The 18,487-nt window shown below is 42.5% G+C and overlaps 1 protein-coding gene across 1 annotated transcript; it reads left to right on the plus strand.

The window, feature by feature from the left end:
* Positions 1 to 8,416: 8,416 nt before the first annotated feature.
* On the plus strand, positions 8,417 to 17,158 carry TRIM59 (tripartite motif containing 59). The gene is made up of 2 exons (XM_074153907.1): positions 8,417 to 8,497; positions 13,822 to 17,158. The coding sequence occupies exon 2, from the start codon at positions 13,825 to 13,827 to the stop codon at positions 15,043 to 15,045; it is 1,221 nt and encodes a 406-aa protein (XP_074010008.1). The 5' UTR covers positions 8,417 to 8,497; positions 13,822 to 13,824; the 3' UTR covers positions 15,046 to 17,158.
* The last annotated feature ends 1,329 nt before the right edge of the window (positions 17,159 to 18,487 follow it).

Genomic DNA, 18,487 nt, shown 5'->3' on the forward strand with positions numbered 1-18,487 from the left:
TGTAGCAACTTTTATGTTTCCAAAACAAAAAGAAACCCCAAACCACTATGGCATGGTCTGTATTTACTGCCAGTAAATGCCTCTTTCTGGCGCTTCCCCTGATGTGATACACTTAGCACCGGCTTAAGGTAATTCTCTGTTTGAACTCCAGCCTGTACTTTCTTACATGGTCAGTGGTGGTGGTTTGTTTTGGGTTTTGGTGGGGTTTTTTTAAGTGAAAAATTCTCTTCACCTGCTTTACAGCAGATCCTTTCACACCGTTCTGTTTACCGAAATATGGAAAGCTTAAACATTTCAGTATCCACAGGGTGGCAGTGTTCAGAGGAGCAAAACTGAAGCCAGTTTGTCCAATGCCTTTTTTCCCAAAAGCTGCAGTTTGAGGTAATGTAATTAGTTACATTGTTGGGGAAAGGGGAGTGTTTGGGAGGCTTGGGATCCAAACAAGCAGTAACTTACAGACTTACTTTAGGAGTACTAATCAGATTATTAAGATTTCAGAAAGTCAGAAGGCAGAGTTAGGAGTAGAACCTTGCATTGCTGCAATGGAAGTCACAGACCCATTTTCTGCCTATGTGTGAAGATAAATAAATTTTAGCCTCTGACTTTACTGAGCAGTGGAATTGGGGTCACCAACAGAAGCAACTCAGATGTTTCCCTCTTAACGTCAAAGCTGTGACATTGAGTGTACTTCTCAAGCTGTTCGGTAGCAGAACACTGGTGTGTGATATTTGGATAGTCTGTAACCACACAGATGGTAACTCTTTGGCCGCTGTTCCTCAATTCTAATAAAAATAACCAAAGATGTGGAGGTGAGGTTGTATGTTAACCTACTCTTTCAGTATTTTTAAGTAGAAAATTAGCTTTTCAGTTGAACTTGAGGGAGCAGATATCTAGAAAAAGACCTTTAAAATATTAAAAATACAAAAGTTAATCCATAGTACAAGCTATTCCAGTAGGATTTCTATTCCAAGGAGCAACATTGTTGGACCAAACTGGAGTTTTAGGATCTTGGGGTTGCACTGCCCGGTTTAGCTAGGAGGAGTTGTTCTACAGAGGGAAGAATAGCATGCCGAATCAAAAGGGATAGCTTGAGAGAAGTTGACTCTCTTTCTTTCTCTCCCACCACTGGAAGTGGAATAGCCCCTGGTTGAGTGGGGGGCTTTCAGCCTGGGAGAGCCATTTGCTGGATGCGTGGAGACAAGGATATCCCTTCCATGTTTCTTCACAGAATGGTGTCTTCAGGTGGATCACAAGCATTCCCAGTAAGTTGTCTACTTCCGCTCTTTCGGTAGCCGAACAGGGTAGTCTGACTGTTTAAAGAAATAATTTCTGGATAGTGTGTTAAGGTATCAACCAACTTCAAAGCGTTTCAAGTAAAATGAAATGCTGGCTAAGGCAATTTAGCCAGCCCTGAGCAAGAGAACCTGATGACTTCTGAGTAACCAGGACTCTGCTCTTAGAAAATGTCAGAAGCCTATGGAAAACAGTGGATGTGCCAGGAAGAAAGGAGGGTGACTTTTTCTCTGCTTGAAAGCAAAGAAATTTATGTATTTGTAAACAACTCTTCCCATCGTACAGTATGTTGCATAAATTGCTGCTTTATAATTAAGAATGTCTTCATATTAATACTTGTAGATTCTTTGCCACTTTTAACTATAAATGTTTCCTCAGCTCTGCATGTCACCAAATTGCTGGCAGGAATGCTGGTCACAAGGCTGGAAACAATTAGAGAAGTCCTGCATCTGGATCAAATAGACTTTATGAAAGAAAACTTAGTAGCAGAAAATGTGTAAAGTTTACAAACTCTTCCCAATAGTAAGTTTTAGCTACTGCCAGAGTAAAACTCAGAAGGCACACAAAATTAATTGGAAGAGTTAATATTGCTTTCATACCTACAGAAAAGTGTCTGGAAACTTAATTTCCAGAAAGCAATTCCCACTTTTTGCTTGTAAATCCGTTGAGATGGGGGTCCTGTTATTACTCTGCTGGAGTGCTCCAAAACTGAGGGAAAGTTTTCTTCAAGCTGTCATTAAAACTGTCATATGTAAATACCTTTGATATACTTCTAAATTTCTATGAAAGCTACTATTACTGAAAAACAACTAATGTGGGAAACTTTTAAATGGTAGCTATAGGTAAATATGCTACAGAAGTTTTGTAACTGGATGGAAAGGCAGATGGTCAGTAGTCAGACTGTATCAGCAACATCGGATCATGGTACAAAGCAAGTATGTCATTCCTAGAATGGCGGTTTCTCAGATTAAATGTTGCTTCATCTTGTATCCTTAATTCTTTTAAGTACATAAAAATACACTAGGTATAAAACATACGTTCTTACTCTGAACATCAGTTATTTATATTATAAATTATTGTCAAAAGTTCCCTTGTTTGGTCTTCTGCTTTTCTAGGTTTTTCCTTAAGACTTTCCTGGTGTGTTGAGAGGGGTAGTAGAGGGGAAAGGATTATAGCAATTTTTATTCTGTATTATGTAGTGCATGTGCCCCAGAAAAAAAAACCTACTCCCAGATTGAGTGCCTGTGACATTGGGACTTTTCCAGGCGCTGTGGTTTACTAGGAGATCTGTATTGCTGCCATCTACTTGGTATAGATCCTGGAGTAAAGTATGAATACTTTCACATCCTCCACCACAAAAATGAGAGTATTGATGAGCTGGAGAAACATGAAATGGAGTTAAGAGTTTCGTGAGCGCGGGGCAGGGGAGGGGGAGAGAGGCTGATACCATGGACAGCTACAGGCTCACAGCCTGAAAGGTGCCCTTGCCTCAAATATATTAACATGGGAAGAGGATCTGGTAACCATAGTAACTGGTTCAGCATTGGAACCAAGGCAAAACTCCGAGTGCTCTGTCAGCCTCAGAGTTTTTTCTCAAGTGGCTGTCCATCCACCCGGTGAAGTTCTGTGCATGGCTTATCACGGGTAAAACCCTTGCCCGAGCAATATTGTCACCGTAAAACCTTACTCTGTGCTACTGTGTTACTTCCCTTCTTACAAGCTTTCAAATTTTTTTTCCATAACTACATACCCAGTCTACTGCTTTCTAATTTAAGCTGTTTGGAACGTGTTACAGATTCGGACTCCTTCACTCACACTAACCAGTTCATACTTACTTTTTCTACTACTTCTGACAAGTATTTATAATGAACCAGAAGTGTGCAGCTAGTGATTAGACTTTTGTGGTGGAGCCAAAGCCTTAGCTTGCAGGTTGGTTGCATTGTGGGCCTGGGGAGGCCTTCCTCTCCTAAAATGTTGTATTTTCTCTAACTGTATCATTCATTCTAATAATATGCTCAGTTACAAACCATGACCTGCTTAGGCATTTATCTTGGCTATCTAGCACTTTCATTTTTTAGCTGCTGTGATTCTGTGTGTTTTGCCACAATATCTTTCTAAGCTTTCCAGAATTGTATAAATACAGAAATGCAGATTTATTTATTTTTTTAAACGGGGTGAACCTCTGCAGCATGTTCCAGATTACTTGATTTGTACCGAAACACAAATGATATCTATGTTGCTATCTATGTCTTTTATGTTAGTAGACTTGTGGGATACCTATTTTGCACTAGGAAAGCATCTTCAAAAACTAGTTCTTGTTATGGTTTTCATATTTTACCTGACTTAACAGGTCAGGTCAGAAACACCTGTTAGAAACAGGTCAGAAACACCTTTTAGCAGGTTATTACTGCACCAGGCCCTATAAATGCAGTTAGAAGGGGGCTGTCTTGTCAGCAGTTTTCAGAATGGCTCTGACATTGGTATGTTGCGGCCTGTCAGCTGTGCAGATTGAACACTGGCCCCTTGTCTTGTCCCTTGTAATTTGTCAGATGCAGAATTCTGCTAGAAGATACTTATTCCCAAAATTTCATTTGCAAAGATTTGCCACTGTGGTGCAGTTAACGTAACGCTAACAACGGAACATCCACGTGGTTGCAGCCTCTTCAGCAAATTGGGCACAAGGGCAGAATAAACCAGGTGTGAAGATTTGTATATCTGGCTTAGTATTACTTTTTCTTGTTCAAATAGTAAATAAAATGCTTAAGATGACATCTCTGTAATAGAAAGTGGATTACTGATCTGTTAGTCAATGCCCACATTCTGTTCATCTCTGACTTTTTTGAAATGTGCTCTCATCCTCTTGATGTACCCACAGCAGGTGGTTTAGTAATGACCCATCTGGTATAATGACCCGTTATGTGGCATAATCCTCCAGCCGGTGGATCCGTTCTCTGAAAAACAAGTTATTTTCTGGGTTAGTTTTCAGCTAGTTCTTTGATGAGCCTGTGTGGCTGCTTGAGCACAAGGGAGATGGATGAGGCCACCTTTGTGATAGATGCAGACAGGCCCAAGTTGTGCAACTGCTCCCTGGGTTAGGAGTGCAGGCAGGGGATAAGGAAGGTAATTCACAAACCAAACAGGAGCTGCAGAAACATGGGTGCGCAGGACTCTGGTACCACCAGCAGGCAGGGTAAGCACAATTGGCAAGGATCTGTCCACCTGTAATTAAGGGTAAGTTCATGATTTAAAGAATAGTTTAGACAGAGCAAGCAACTTTTAAAACCTGCTGACATAAGAGAGTCTTCTGGCTTGAAAGGATGAAACTGTAAGGTGGTAGAAATTAAAGGGGGAATTTCCCCAGTTAACCCCAAATTCTATAAAACTAAGTGTAAGATGTGCTGATTATTTATGTAGCGAAGTAGGAAAATAACATCTAGCACTAGCTCAGGATCACTTATATTTTATCTCATTCTAAGCATAACAAGGAAAAAACCATAAACCTTGCACCTGCAGTCTTGTACTGTCCTCTTTGATCTATTCCTGGGAATAGTTCGGGCATGTGAACTAACCAAATTAATGCTGTTAGTAAAACTTCTACTGTGGGACATACAGAATAGTCAAATGGAATATATAATGAAGCAACACGGCTTGAGAAAGAAATACCCCATGTTTGGACTATGTATTTGCAAAATAAATGTATAAAACACTCTCTCAATCTTCCTGAAACATTACTGATACGCAGAATCACTCCACCTTTGAAGTAAGGCCTAAGTAAGAAGTCCACGCTGTTTTAATCTTTATTAACTGGTTTAGTTTCCACAAATCTCAGACAAACCTAAACTGAAATTTATTATTTAAAGAACCATATCTATTACTTTGGAATTAATTTTAGAATTAAATTATCTCTAATTCTTGAATTAAGCAAGTATTTGGACTCCTGTGCTTTTTTTTTTTTCTCTCCTTACATTGCTACTGACTGCATCTCTTCTGGAAAGGACATTACCTTCTTTTAGAATATCACTTTTAAGACCTCTAAGTCCTGTTCTCAAGTCAGGAAGGACCTAATGTTTCTCCAAACCATGTTTTCTAAGGAAGGATTTGTTTTTCAATATCTGAAGTCCCTCTTATGGCAAAATACAAATTTTACTGAAATGTTCTAATTCATAAGTTTTTCTGGATAAATCTTGCTGTGTTGTGTCTGGATAGTTGCCTGAGGAGGCCTTGTGAGGCAATTAATGTAGTACCTCTGGGAAGACCTCTTCCCTGTGTCACTTAGGGACACTTAGCCTTCCCTGTGTCACTTAGCCTTTTCCTTTATTCATGGGAAACTTCTCTTTCATGCTGTCCTCCCTGTTCTGAAGGAATATCCCCCTTTCATTTTGGAGTCGGCTGTCCTCTGTATGATATGGAGACTGTGACATTTGAGCTTGTATCTGTTTGCTTGGGAGAAAGACCTTCCTGTTGGAAGGTCAGTTTCCTCGAGGATGAAGTCAATGCCTCCCTCTGCTTGGGGTTCAGCGGCTTCTTGCTCAAAGGGCAGATTCCTCTACCAGGGTTCAGCTGCCCCCTGGAGGACGGTGGCACATGTTGCCTTGGGTAGTCCAGTCTCTCCTTGCAATGAGGAAACAAAGCCGAGCAGGTTGCTAGTGCCATCTCGCTCATCTGTGGGGCAGGGGTTTGTCACTGCTTGATCCTGGCAAGGCAAAGGGCTGCAAGTTCCACCTGTGCCAAGGCAGTGCAGATCCAGCCAGATGCCTCCAAGGCCTACAGGAAAGATTGGGAGGGGCTCTTTATCAGGGAGTGTAGTGATAGGACGAGGGGGAATGGTTTTAAACTGAAAGAGGGGAGATTGAGATGAGATATTAGGAAGAAATTCTTTACTGTGAGGGTGGTGAGACACTGGCACAGGTTGCCCAGAGAAGCTGTGGCTGCCCCATTCCCACCCTTGCCCTGTTCAAGGCCAGGCTGGATGGGGCTTTGAGCAACCTGGTCTGGTGGGAGGTGTCCCTGCCCATGGCAGGGGGGTTGGAACTGGATGATCTTTAAGGTCCCTTCCAACCTGAACTATTCTATGATTCTGTGACCTTGAGGGATAAGCACTGGGCTACAGCTGCCTCCAGGCTGCCTCTTTGCTGCCTTTTCCCTTTCATCACTGTAACACTGTGCAGGTGCTTGTAGCTCGTCACCACTTCTGTGGAGCTGTGCTGGAGTCGGGCAGTGGGGAGTAAGGCAGCTCCTGGTCCCCAACACCAGACTTCTTCCTCCGGAGCCCGTGGGTGGCCAGGCCTGAGCTGGACAGGGTGGTGGACCAGGCAGGCCTTGCAGGGTTAATGCATCCAGGAGAAGTGCTGTGTTCAAAAAGGGAGAGGAGCAATTAGCCCTGCTGAGGCCAGGTGCTGTGCCCGGAGACAAAATTCCAGCTCTATGCCCAGGAATCCTGTAATCCCAGGCCTGTTCAGAAATAAATGTTCTCCCAAGTACTAGAGCTACCAGTTAGTTCAAATCCTACCTGACATTCCTATTAGAAATCATGCAAATAGGTGAGTGTTGCTAAAATATTTTTCTATGTTTCCCCCCCACCCCTTCCTATCATGGAGAGAAAAAAAAATTGGGTATATTTTTAATACCCCCTCCTTCCCTGCCCATTTTGGTAGCAAGAACAATTTTATCATCCTGCCCTCCATGGGGACTGTGTTGAAAGCCAGCATATGCAGAGGCACGATCATAAGGAACGTGTATTAGAAACTAATTAGATGCGGGTAGCAAAGTAATTAACAGCCAACAGTTGGTTTGTTTTTTTTTTTTTTTTTTTTTGTAACAAGAATCAGAAACAATGGGAGTTGAAAAATGCATGTATTTTTAGGAAACTTGTTCGTTTTGCACAAGTTGCCCTTAGGTTGCAGCAGCTGTACTGCCCCAAGGGGAATGACGGTGACAGAAAGCTCTGTTGCAACCTGTTAAGGTTGGAAAAACTTCAATTTGATGGCATACCAAAAAATTTCAATTAAAATTGTTAAATATTCAAATCGAAAGTGATGTAACTTACATCAAAAGTATTATAACAGCTTCACAGGAAAAAGACCAATTACAGCTCGATGTAGTATTTTAAACTCTTGTGCTTATCACCTAAACTGTGATGGTTAATTTGTTAGAACATGAGGTTTTTATTATTTGAAACGTAATTCCAGATGTTTCCCAGATATTTGTGTAAGGTCCTCTAAATACCAGTTTTAAGACAGATGTTTAGGTAACTTTTGAATGATGATGTACTACGATTTACATTACGACACTAAATGAATTTCATTTCTCTTTCAAAGTCACTGTAAAAGCCACATCTGAGAATAATTTAACTTTAGTCTCAGTTTAGTGTATTTCTATGGACTGTAAATAAATATAGAATAATCTAGAGTATACAATAATCTGGAGTATAAGAGAAGTCTGCACAACATTGGGTACTTTACCTTGATAAAGTCTTGAGATTTACCCCTGTCACAGATGTCAGTAAAACAGTTTCTTGATCCATTCCCTTTCTACTGCAGTCTCGGTTTTTGCTTGGCAAATCCTTACAGCTGAAACATCCCCTTCTACTCTGGAGGAATTTAAAAGGTGGATTTGGCAGTAGATAATAATATATGTTGCCCAATTTTAACGTATGGCAGGAGCAATTTTGCTTCACTTAAAACACCTTAAGTGTCTTCGGTAGCCTAAGTAGGAAGACGTTAATGAAATGGAAACTGACCTTTACCACTTGTTTACCACTATTTCTTGTCGTTTCTGGGGTCGGTGGTTGGCGGCAGCTCTGGTTCTGCTCCCCCTCAGCCTCTCAGGCGCTTTTACGCCTCCCGCTTTCCAGCTTCGGGGTGAATTTCTCCCAAAGCTGTGAAGAAGGACGGGTTCGGCGGGACCGTGGCTGACCCCAATGGCAGAGGAGCTATGGCGGGGGGCCGGGGGCGGCCGTTAACGGTCGCCCGCCCGGTTTGAAGGCGGCGCCCCGCCCCGCGGGCCGTTGACTTTCGAAAGCGGCGGCCGTTGATGGCCCCCCTCCCCCTCGCCTCCCCGCCGCTTCCCGCGCATGCGCGGCGGCGCTGAGGGGAGCGGCGGGGCGCGGGCCCGGCCGTTTGAAGGCGGAGGCGGCGGCGGGTGTCTCGGCCCGGCTCCCCGGTCGGAGGGCCGGGGAGCGGCGAGCAGCCGAGGGAGCGCCCAGGTGGGTCGGCGGTGGGCGTGTGGGTGTCTCGCAGGGAAGCGCGGCTGTGGGACCGGGAGGTTGTTTTGTGAGGGGTTGACCCGGCGTCGGAGCTGGCACGGCCGGCCTTCTGAGGTGAAACCGTCCCGGGAGCCGAGCGGTGCCCGGAGCGACCGCTCTCCCCGCCTTCTGCCAGTTAGCCTGCGCGGCCGGGCGGCGCCGGGGCTGCCGGCAGCCTGTCCCCGCTGGCCTGGGGGCCCCGCCGCCGCCGGGAGCCATCACTGTCCTCGGGCAGTGCTCCGGTGTCACATACCCCACCCCTTCTTTCGTCGTCTTTAAGCGGATTTCTGTCTTTGTAACCTTAGCAAGTTTCTGGTGTTCGTGTGGATCCCTTTTTCTAGTTATTAATAAAGGCGCGGTTCCCATCGTTACTAGCGGCCGAATTGGCTGCGGGAGCTGGCAAAGGGTCTGCAGGTGACGGGTAAGGGTGTCCTCTTCCCTCTAGCTCCACTGCCCGATAACGAGAGGCAAATGACTGCTCAAGACCAGAAGCTTTGACAGAGTTCAAGAGATAAGGGTTGGAGAGCGACTCCCGGCAACAGAATGCGAATATGGAAAGGGTAGAATAGTGTTATTTGGGGTTTTTTGGATGTAGTGACTTGTGTAAGCTTCTTGTAGAGGCAGACAAGGAGCCGGTGGAGGGATATACAGAAGGGAACTGTCAGGTCAGCTTGACAGGGAGACCAGACAGACCTCTCGGCTGTCTTCACCTCCTTTCAAGTCATAAAAAAAAAAAAAAAAAAAAGAGTGTAAAAATCTGGTATAGTGGTGTAGTAGCTGTGGTAGAAATAGGGACTAGGGACAGAACATCCCCGGTTAAGAATTGCTGTGACTTGGGTGTGGGATATTTGTGGTATGGAGCAAAGCTGTACAGCTGAAACGGGCTGGAATAGAAGGGTTTAAGGTTGGCTGTTGTTTATGATTTCTGGTGCCTGGCCTGTTGTTAACAACCAGCAAACCTGGCAATTTAGCAAGTTCCATTCCTTGTGATGCAATGACAAATACCGGAGCTGCACCTCGGCCTTCTGTTTTTTTTTAAAAAGTTCCATCACCCTTTACCATGAAGGTGACTTATAAGTGGAAAACACTACCCATAACATCATTTAATCTTTTAGTTTTACACACCATAACCTTGAGCTTTTATGCTGGTGCTACAGGAGGACTGCATGGACCACAGTGGGATGGGGAGACAGCATTCTTGACGTGGATTTAGTTTAAGTGCAGTACGGTTTGAAAGTCGAGTGTTCCAGCACCCTTCAGGAGAGAGCAGATGTCATTTTCTTCCCTGACAGTGGTGTGAAGAAGAAGCGGGGAGCCTGGCAGCACTGACTCCTGGGGAGGATCTGCCTTAAGTGCCCCTTGTAACTCTTGTGACAACTGTTATCTAAGGCCAAACTTGCCTTTTAAAGTCTTCCAGAGTAGAAAAGGATGTCTCGGCTTCTTACAGCTGGCTTTTGCTATACAGCAGTTAGTTATTTATCCACCTAAAGACTGACATATGCTGTATTCCAGATATAATTGTTTCTAAATGGCTTCTTGCATAATTATCTGGATGAGCAGTGGTTCTGATGGCTAGGTGAGGAACGCAGTGTTATCAAGGAATACGCTCCACTACTTTGATCTGCTTAACCGAAAACTTTGGCAGAAATAGGTATGTTGTATTGCGTGTTTTCGTCTTGCCTACAGTATCGCTAATTAGAAGAGGATAAAATCACAGCCACTAAGCAGGCCTTCTACTCCTGGAAGTATTCTGAAACTCATCGTGTTACTGGCACAATTACACTTTTGCATTTTAAAAATACCTTCTAGTTTGTAATTTGCTTATACTGAGTGACTCTTAAAATGAATATGTATATACACACGTGTGTATTTGCTACCACAGTTGTTTGGAACATTTAAGGAAAAGTATCTGCTCTGTGCAGGAAAGCATTCGCCAGCTTCCTGCTACTGTTTTGTTTTTTTTTTTTTTTTTTCCCCTGGAAAACTTTTTTTCTTTCTTTTTTGTTTAACTCTGCGATGGGTCATCTCAGTCCCTCTCTGTTGGTGTTCCCAGTCTCTCTGACATCCGTCTATGGATTTCTTTTCACTGTTGTTTGAGTGTATACTATTTCCTCCGTGCTGCTGCCAGCACAGGATGAAACTGAATTTCAGGATTTTTACCTTTTGCTTCCCTGGTACAACTTTGGAGTAGTTGTCTAGAACAAATTAAAAAAAACCCACAGGGTGCCTATAGCAAACGTCAACATTAACATTCCAAATGCAAACATTCCAAATGGAAATTGATGCATAATAATTAAAACCCAAATGCTGTTTCTCCTGGGAGTGCCTGGAAGGCTGCTGGAGCGGGGTGCCCCAGGCACCCTTGGACCCAGCTGAAAGCAGAGACTCCTGCCCTCGCACTGCCGGCCTGGCTTTCCACAGCTGCTCGCTAGCAGGCGACCGCTGTCACTCTTTAAATTTCTCAGTTGCCTGGGAAACAGGGCGGAATGTTTCTGTGGAAATGGGGATTTCAGTCCCTCTGGCTAGCGGCTGCAGGGTTATGAAACGGCTCTGGAGTGAGCGCAGGCTGTCGGGCTTGTGGCTGCTCCAACCTGCGCAGGCTTGCGGCACAGCGCCTGGCTTTCGTCAGGGGACACGCTGCCTGGGTGCGGGGGTTACCCCTGCAGAGTTTGAGGGGATTCATCACAGAGCTAAGAAAAAAATTTGTAAAGTTGCTCCTTCATTTTTATGGTAGCAAGCAACTACTTTGCAGTTAAAACAATTTCTTGAAGATTTTGTCTTGCACTTTATGTAGCTCAAATAAGCTAGATGTGTGTTCTTTAGAAAGAAAATTTTCCCTCTGTAACAGTTCCTTTGAAGAGAACTACAGCCCTAGACTGGGGAAAAAATAGTGATTTTAAACATAGATTTTTTTTTTTAAACTATATTCATTCCATGTGTATAGGAGAAAATAATGAATGAGAGTACTTACTAAGGAGTCTTTCTTTTCTAACTGTCAGCAAAAACTTAACTGATTTTTTTTTCTTTTGTTTATGTGGAAGTGACATTCCTAAGATTCATAATAACTTTAAGTATATATCTGTATAAAAAATAAGACCTTTAAATGTATTTCCCATGGGAATTAATTCTCAAAAAAGAATTTATCTGGACAGTGAAGTAGATTTGTTATTCAGCTTCCCTTCGTTATTGACACATTTCTTTAGTTCCAGTGTCTGGAACATCACTTCAAAATGTGAAATTATTAACATAGAGAGCTAAAGAGCCTAATGTTGCCACAGTGGCTGATTGGAAAAGCTGGAATATGAAGGTCTGTGGCTCCCCAGTAAAAAGAGAAATATCTCATGGTCTTTAGTAAGAGCAGTGCAGTACAGAAATAGTTTTAGTGTCAAAGTGGTGTGAATGTCTTTTGCTAAATGGCTGCAGTACTTGATATTAATTCTCTTTAACTAGGAGAATACACTAGTTAGTTATAAATACTAACACACTTTATCATTCTTCTTTTAAAGGGTAGTTCATTAGAAATATGTCCCTCTAGTAGACTTTAGATTTTCTTCCAACTGTTGTCAAGGTCTCTTGAAAAAGTGGGGTTCAAATACACGAACCAATATTTTATATTAATTAGCTGAAAAAATTACCTGATGTGTGTTGGATAGATTTTTTTTTTTTTTAAAGCTGAATTAATCAAAATTGTTTTCGATATAAAGTTGACTTGCTCAAAAAACAACATACAAGTACCTCCTTGAATTGAACTTCACTTTTTGGGTGATGGTGGCCATTAAATTTTTATTTTTTTAGTTATTATTCAGGCTGGTTTTACAGGGCAAAAGAAATCTGATCAGACTTTGTTGAACACTTTCACTTTTGGGTGTACTAGCCTATCTCATACAGTGAGATAAGTCATACGTAGTTCTATACAACCAGAATAGGTTTCTCTGCTCAGAACTGATTTAACTCTCAAAGAACCAGGATCTGAGTATTTAGCTTCTAGCTTCCGTGAGGTTCTCTCTGTGCCTTTTGCAGGAATAATGCTCCTTCATTTATTTATTGTAAATTGTTTGTTAGTTAGTTCCAAATTTAATCCTTAGTGGCTTTCATGATTCCAAATGCAATTTAAGGTTTTATTTTCAAAGGACAGTATATTTAACAATTCACTTCCTTTTAAGTAGATTCACTTAAAATAGATTAATTATTAATATTAACTATTAATCTCGGTGTCAATGAGAGATGCTGATAGATCAATGCAAGAATAGGTTAAAAAGCTTAGGAGGGCACATCTGAATAAAATAGCCTCCTTAAACACATCTCAGCTAATTATCCTCCTGACTGAATCGAACAAAGGTTCAGTAGCACCTCGTGCAGCTGCGTTAGCCCACTGCACATTATTGTTTTCAGATTTAGGGTTAGACCCTAAATTGAGAGTCTTTGGTACTAAACGCTTGGACAATTTCTTTTTGCAGTGTAGCAAAGTCTACAGAGTTGACTAGAACTGATGAAGGGGACAGGAAAATGTGACAGAAAGATAAGGGAAGTTCATACTCATTTCCACTTTTTTTTTTAACAGAATGAAAAACAGAATTATGATTTTTTTATGAAAACTGACGTTAGAGTTATTGTTATTTGTGACTTTACAGTGTGATTTCACTAAGCTGGCAAAGAAAAACAAGACAATATTACGAAGGATGGAAAACGAAAGTTAAGTTTTTCGTTTTATGCTTACAGTAACCCAGGAATAACACCACGAGTCTAATTACTGTTAGTGATATTGTATTTAGGGGCTACTGAGTTAGGCTTTTGTTCGTCCCAGACCTAGAGAAAGCTTTCAGTAAATTTGACTGCTTAATAGTCGAAAAAAGTTAGGGGAGGAAAAAAAAGTTTCTGTATTTACTGTTCTATTCTTACGTTGAAAATGTTACTCATAGTGGGAGAAAAATTTTCATAATTTTTAGGTTATTTAGAAACTTTAGTTCTAACTTTTATCACTCTCTTCTACTGTTTCCCACGTTAAGAAATATCTAGTAGCAGATTGCTTGTTTTTATGGTTAAAGTTGGATATGGGTGAACGCTATCTAGTCACTTAGCTTATAAGTGCAAATCACAATTTGCTGAAATCCTTGAACTGTTGCTCACTTTCATTCTTCTGCCTTTTTTTTTTTCCCTTAGCAATAAGCTGCCAATGCAGGTTAGGTTACTGGTCACTAAGTGTCATGTGTAGGTTACTAAAATGACTTTTAAATGAGTTGATTGTAAAATGACATTAGACTTTTTTTTTTTTTTCTTTTTTGTAGGACATGCATCACTTTGAGGAAGAATTAACATGTTCCATTTGCTATAGTATATTTGACGATCCACGCGTTCTGCCCTGCTCCCATACGTTTTGTCGGAATTGTCTGGAGGGTGTTATTCAGCTGTCGGAAAACTTTTCCATCTGGAGACCCCTGAGACTTCCTCTGAAGTGTCCGAACTGTAGGAGTATCGTTGAAATTCCTGCCACTGGTATCGAATCGTTGCCCATCAATTTTGCATTGAAAGCTATTATTGAAAAATACCAACAGGAAGATCACTCTGATGTTGCCACCTGCAGCGAGCATTACAGGCAACCGCTGAACGTTTACTGTCTTTTGGATAGGAAACTGGTATGTGGCCATTGCCTTACAATAGGAAAACACAACGGCCACCCCATAGATGACCTTCAAAGTGCCTACCTAAAAGAAAAGGAGTCTTCTGGAAAACTTCTCGAGCAGCTGACTGATAAACACTGGACCGATGTATGTTTGCTCATTGAAAAGCTGAAAGAACAGAAGTCCCAGTGTGAAAGCGTTGTTCAGGAGGATAAGAAAGCAGTAGTCCATTATTTTAAGAAACTTAGCGATATCTTGGAGCACAAAAAACAAGCTCTGCTGACGGCGCTGGATGACGTCAATACACACATTTTGGAAGAATATGAGCCTCTCATCGAGAAGTTGAAAAAAATAAGGGAAGAACAGCTTGAATTAATGTCACTGAATACATCTATTCAAAAAGAAGAGTCCCCACTTATTTTTCTCGAGAAGGTGGATGATATGCATCAACGTATAAAAGCTTTGAAACAGAAGCAACTGCCGGATGTTAAACCTGTGGAGATTTATCCGAGGGTTGGGCACCTGTTGAAAGACGTGTGGTCTAAAACTGAAATCGGTCACATCAACAAGATCCTCACTCCAAAAATAAAATTGATTCCGAAAAGGAAGTTACGCAGCAAAAGCAGCGGAAAGGAAGGAAGAGAATCTAAAGTGCTCCTCCAGGCTGTAAATCCTTTAGCAGTCCTGCTTCTTTTTATAATACTGGTAACTGCGTGTTCACTTCAAAAACTGGCATCATCAGCTGTGATTGAAGCTACTGCCACTTATATCTCCTCATTCTTACTGCTTATTTATCAAGATTTCTGCACCTGTTTGCAGAATATGATGGATGTGCTGTGCCATGCATTTAATTTACTGGTGGAATTTTTAGGGAGGTTTGTTTCTTTTTGACTATTTCAGTGACTAGATTAAAAGCTAGTGTTGGAACCCCCAGGATGTTTTTTAATTGCTACTTAAAAGCTGGATTGTTAAAGCTCTGCACTTTTCCTTTCTATTTCTGTATCTTTTCTTTTTCTGTACTGTCTAGGTTTCCTCTTAGCTCGCTCTTGGTTAACTGAGAAGATTTGCAATGAAACAGGCTTCCTCTTCTGCTCACACGGTACGGTCGTTTGGTAGGGAATTGTTTAAACTGGGAGCTGGTCGGAAACAGCGTCTGCCTAAGAAAGCTATAAGCGGCTTACAAATTGTAATCCGGAGTCCTGTTTGTAAAAACTCCTTAAACGTCTACTATCTTGGTTTTTTTTTTCCTCCCTGGTAACATAATTTTAATTTATTTTTTATTTTTAATAAAAGCATTACCAAATTTAAGGTTGAAAAAACACCTCAGGCTGCAAACGGGCTAATCCTGGACGGGTCAGGCACTAGCTCTGGTGTGCATAAAACTCCTATTTTGTGTTTAACTGACCTCTCTCTGAATGTATTTTAACTGATGCACCTCTGGGTTTTAAAGCATACGTTCATTTGGTTCCATTTGGTTTGTTCCTGGTTACTAGTGGATGACGTGATTTCATCTGTTTTTGTTTGTTTTTTAACCTGCATTTTAATAACTTTGTGTCTTTCAAATGGTTCTCTCCACTTTACAGAGCAGTAAATCTGTGGCAGTTCTGGTGAAACGCTGCGCACAGGTTTTTACTGCCAGCTAAAAACACAAATCAGGTGTGTTTTTAGTCTGCTTACTAACACGAGCCCTGATATTTTTGTTAAATCATTTAATATGTCGTGAAAATAGATATATACTGTAGTAAGCAGCAAACCTCCCACTGCAGTCAGTGGTATAAGGATTTCAGATGTCCTCAAGAGCTCTTAAAACGACTCGACAATGAATATAATTTTATATTCAGCTTTTCAGCACAAATAACAGAGATCTTTACCTTGACATAGGAGAAATGCAATAGCGTTTTATTCTGCACGCAGCTGGTCACTGACTCTGTTCGCTGCTTCTGAGGAGATGCTCCAGTCTAAACTGTGCTCGGGAGTGAAATCCCCAGTGAGAGCCACTGTTAGCCTTCGGTTATGAGCAGGCTGATTACAGCAAGTACCAGGACAGCCTTGGAGAGCTGCAGTTCCAACAGCAGAGCACAGGTGAGCTTACAACTCACTAAAAACCCAAAAATGAGCATTTGCCATGTCTAATTGCATTTGACTTGATAAAAATAGTAGTGTATTCTAGCATAGCAGCATTCCTTGGCTGTTGTGTATTTTTAAATAATAGAAGTTGTTTAAATAGTGATTGATTTCTGAGGCTAACCTTTAACTACTAGGTATTTTAAAACCTTTGTGCAAACCAAAACTTGCCCCTGGCTACCAGGAGGCACTAGCGTGCTCCTGCAAAATACCGGTTGCTGCCAGACTTCAGCAAGAGCTGTGGGCAAGGTCAGTCCTCAGATGCGATGCCGATACATTCCTGAAGCCTAAATAAAGATCCCAGTAACAATATTGCCATCCTGATATTGCTGTACTGACAAAACCCCGAGTCCAGCCACAGGGCTACTGTGCAGCTCGGTGGATTTGCCCCTCTGGGGTTGGCTGAGGCAGGAGCCGGCTGGGCCTTTGCCTCTCTGTGAGCATCAGCTTCTAGAATTTGTACATATGTTTTCTGTAATGTTCTGGAGTTACAAAGGCAAATCCCATGAAACCCACCGGTCAGGGTTTGAAATGGAGTTTGGGTGTATCCTGGGATTGACAAATGCCGTCATATTAATTTCTCAATAAAATGAGGAATTTGTTTTTGTCTTGAGCCCTGGTAGAAGGCTGTCACTTGGCACATGAGTCTCTCAAAACGTGACGCTGTGTGTCTGTCCACTCCTACGTGAGGCTGCTTTCTTGACCTTTTATTTTACCTACTTTTAAAAACTTGGAGAGTTTGTAATGCAACTTTATTTTTCAAGACTATAGGAATTTATAAAACGCCTTTACCACTGACTGAAACATTTAGTACTTGTACTTATAATGTTTTAACTATGTTTTAATAAATTTGCATACAAATAAAATATATTCTTACAGTAGGATTGGCTAATGCCTTGATTTCTTTACCGCACAGAAACTTCCTGTGCTCCCGCACGGCGCTGTCACTCAGGGCTGAGAGGGGAGGAGCAGGACTCTGCCTGTCCAGCAGTGCTCTCTCTCCTGCTGCTTCATTTTCTACCAAGTGCCCCATTTTCTTTTTGCAGCGTGAACTTTGGGAAGATTCTCTCTAATGGATGTCCCCAGGTGGGTCAATGTAGGTTTCATGGTCTTTCATGTTGCCCGTGACAGGCCTGTTTTGTGTCGGACAGCGAGTTGATGGGTACCAGTGTCTGAGCTGGCGCGGGAACTGCTGGAGTGCAGCATAGGCACCTCCTGGGAAGTGTGTAAGGAGCGTCTCGCTTTCCTCTCCCCAGCTCCGTGGGGTCATACCGCTGAGACGAGCTGCTTCAGCCCCGCTCTTTGCTGTCCTCTGGGCTGGATACAAGTCCTGTGTGCCAAGGTTCATGTAACTTATGGAAACTTTTTCAAGAAAATAATACTTTTTACTGCCTTTTGATTGAGTGAGGCAGTTGGTACTGTGGGTACAAACAGTGAGAGGGGTTTGTACCCTGTCAAACCTAGGGCGGGTTTTTTCCCATCTTTTGAAACCTCTTTGTAGAAATGTAACCCTTACTGCATGCTTTTTTTTTTTTTAGAGGAGAAGCCTTGTTGAAAAAAATAGTGTTGAGACCCAGTGGGGGAAGAGACTGCAGTTTCCAGGTGTCCAAGCAGCCTGCAGGGAACAGAGCAAGTGCTGAGGTACCAAGGTGGCCTCTGAGAGCACAAACCAGACTATCCCTCTTCAGGAATGTCTCTTGCAGGTGAAAATAATGCATTGTTCCCCCCTCACCTTCCCCAGCTCATTCGCCGAGGGGTTATCCTGCCCTGCACCTCCTCTTGCACTTCAGCAAAAATTCACAGGCCCCGTCTTAGTGCGAGCTCAGAACTCCTTGTGCTTCCCTGTCACCTGCCCGCTGCGGCTTCCCTTTCTGCGTTACACACTTCATAGCAAATTATTACAGTCTCCCCCCCTTCAGTTTTCCAGACCAGCTCCACGCTGATGATTTCAGGGGAGGGTGAGGGTTTGAGTCTATCACTCTGGGTTTAGCTGCACTGGGACTAACTATGGCAACAAAAGCAGGATAAACTACCTCAGGTTCTGTACATTTCTGTGTGGAAACAGCCGGAGGTGGCAATGGGAACGAGGCCCAGCAGCAGAACGAGCTGCAGCCCAGGGCTGCTCACAGCTCTTCTACGCCCAGCCTTCTTCCTGAGCAGCAGCGGCACTTCCAGTTCAGGGACCAGCACCAGTGCAAGCGTGCCAGGT

Source organism: Numenius arquata, chromosome 9, assembly GCF_964106895.1.
Source record: "Numenius arquata chromosome 9, bNumArq3.hap1.1, whole genome shotgun sequence".
NCBI lineage: Eukaryota > Metazoa > Chordata > Aves > Charadriiformes > Scolopacidae > Numenius > Numenius arquata.

Coding starts and splice junctions, on each gene's coding strand:
- TRIM59 (XM_074153907.1), top strand. CDS start 13,825: ATGCATCACTTTGAGGAAGAATTAACATGTTCCATTTGCTATAGTATA.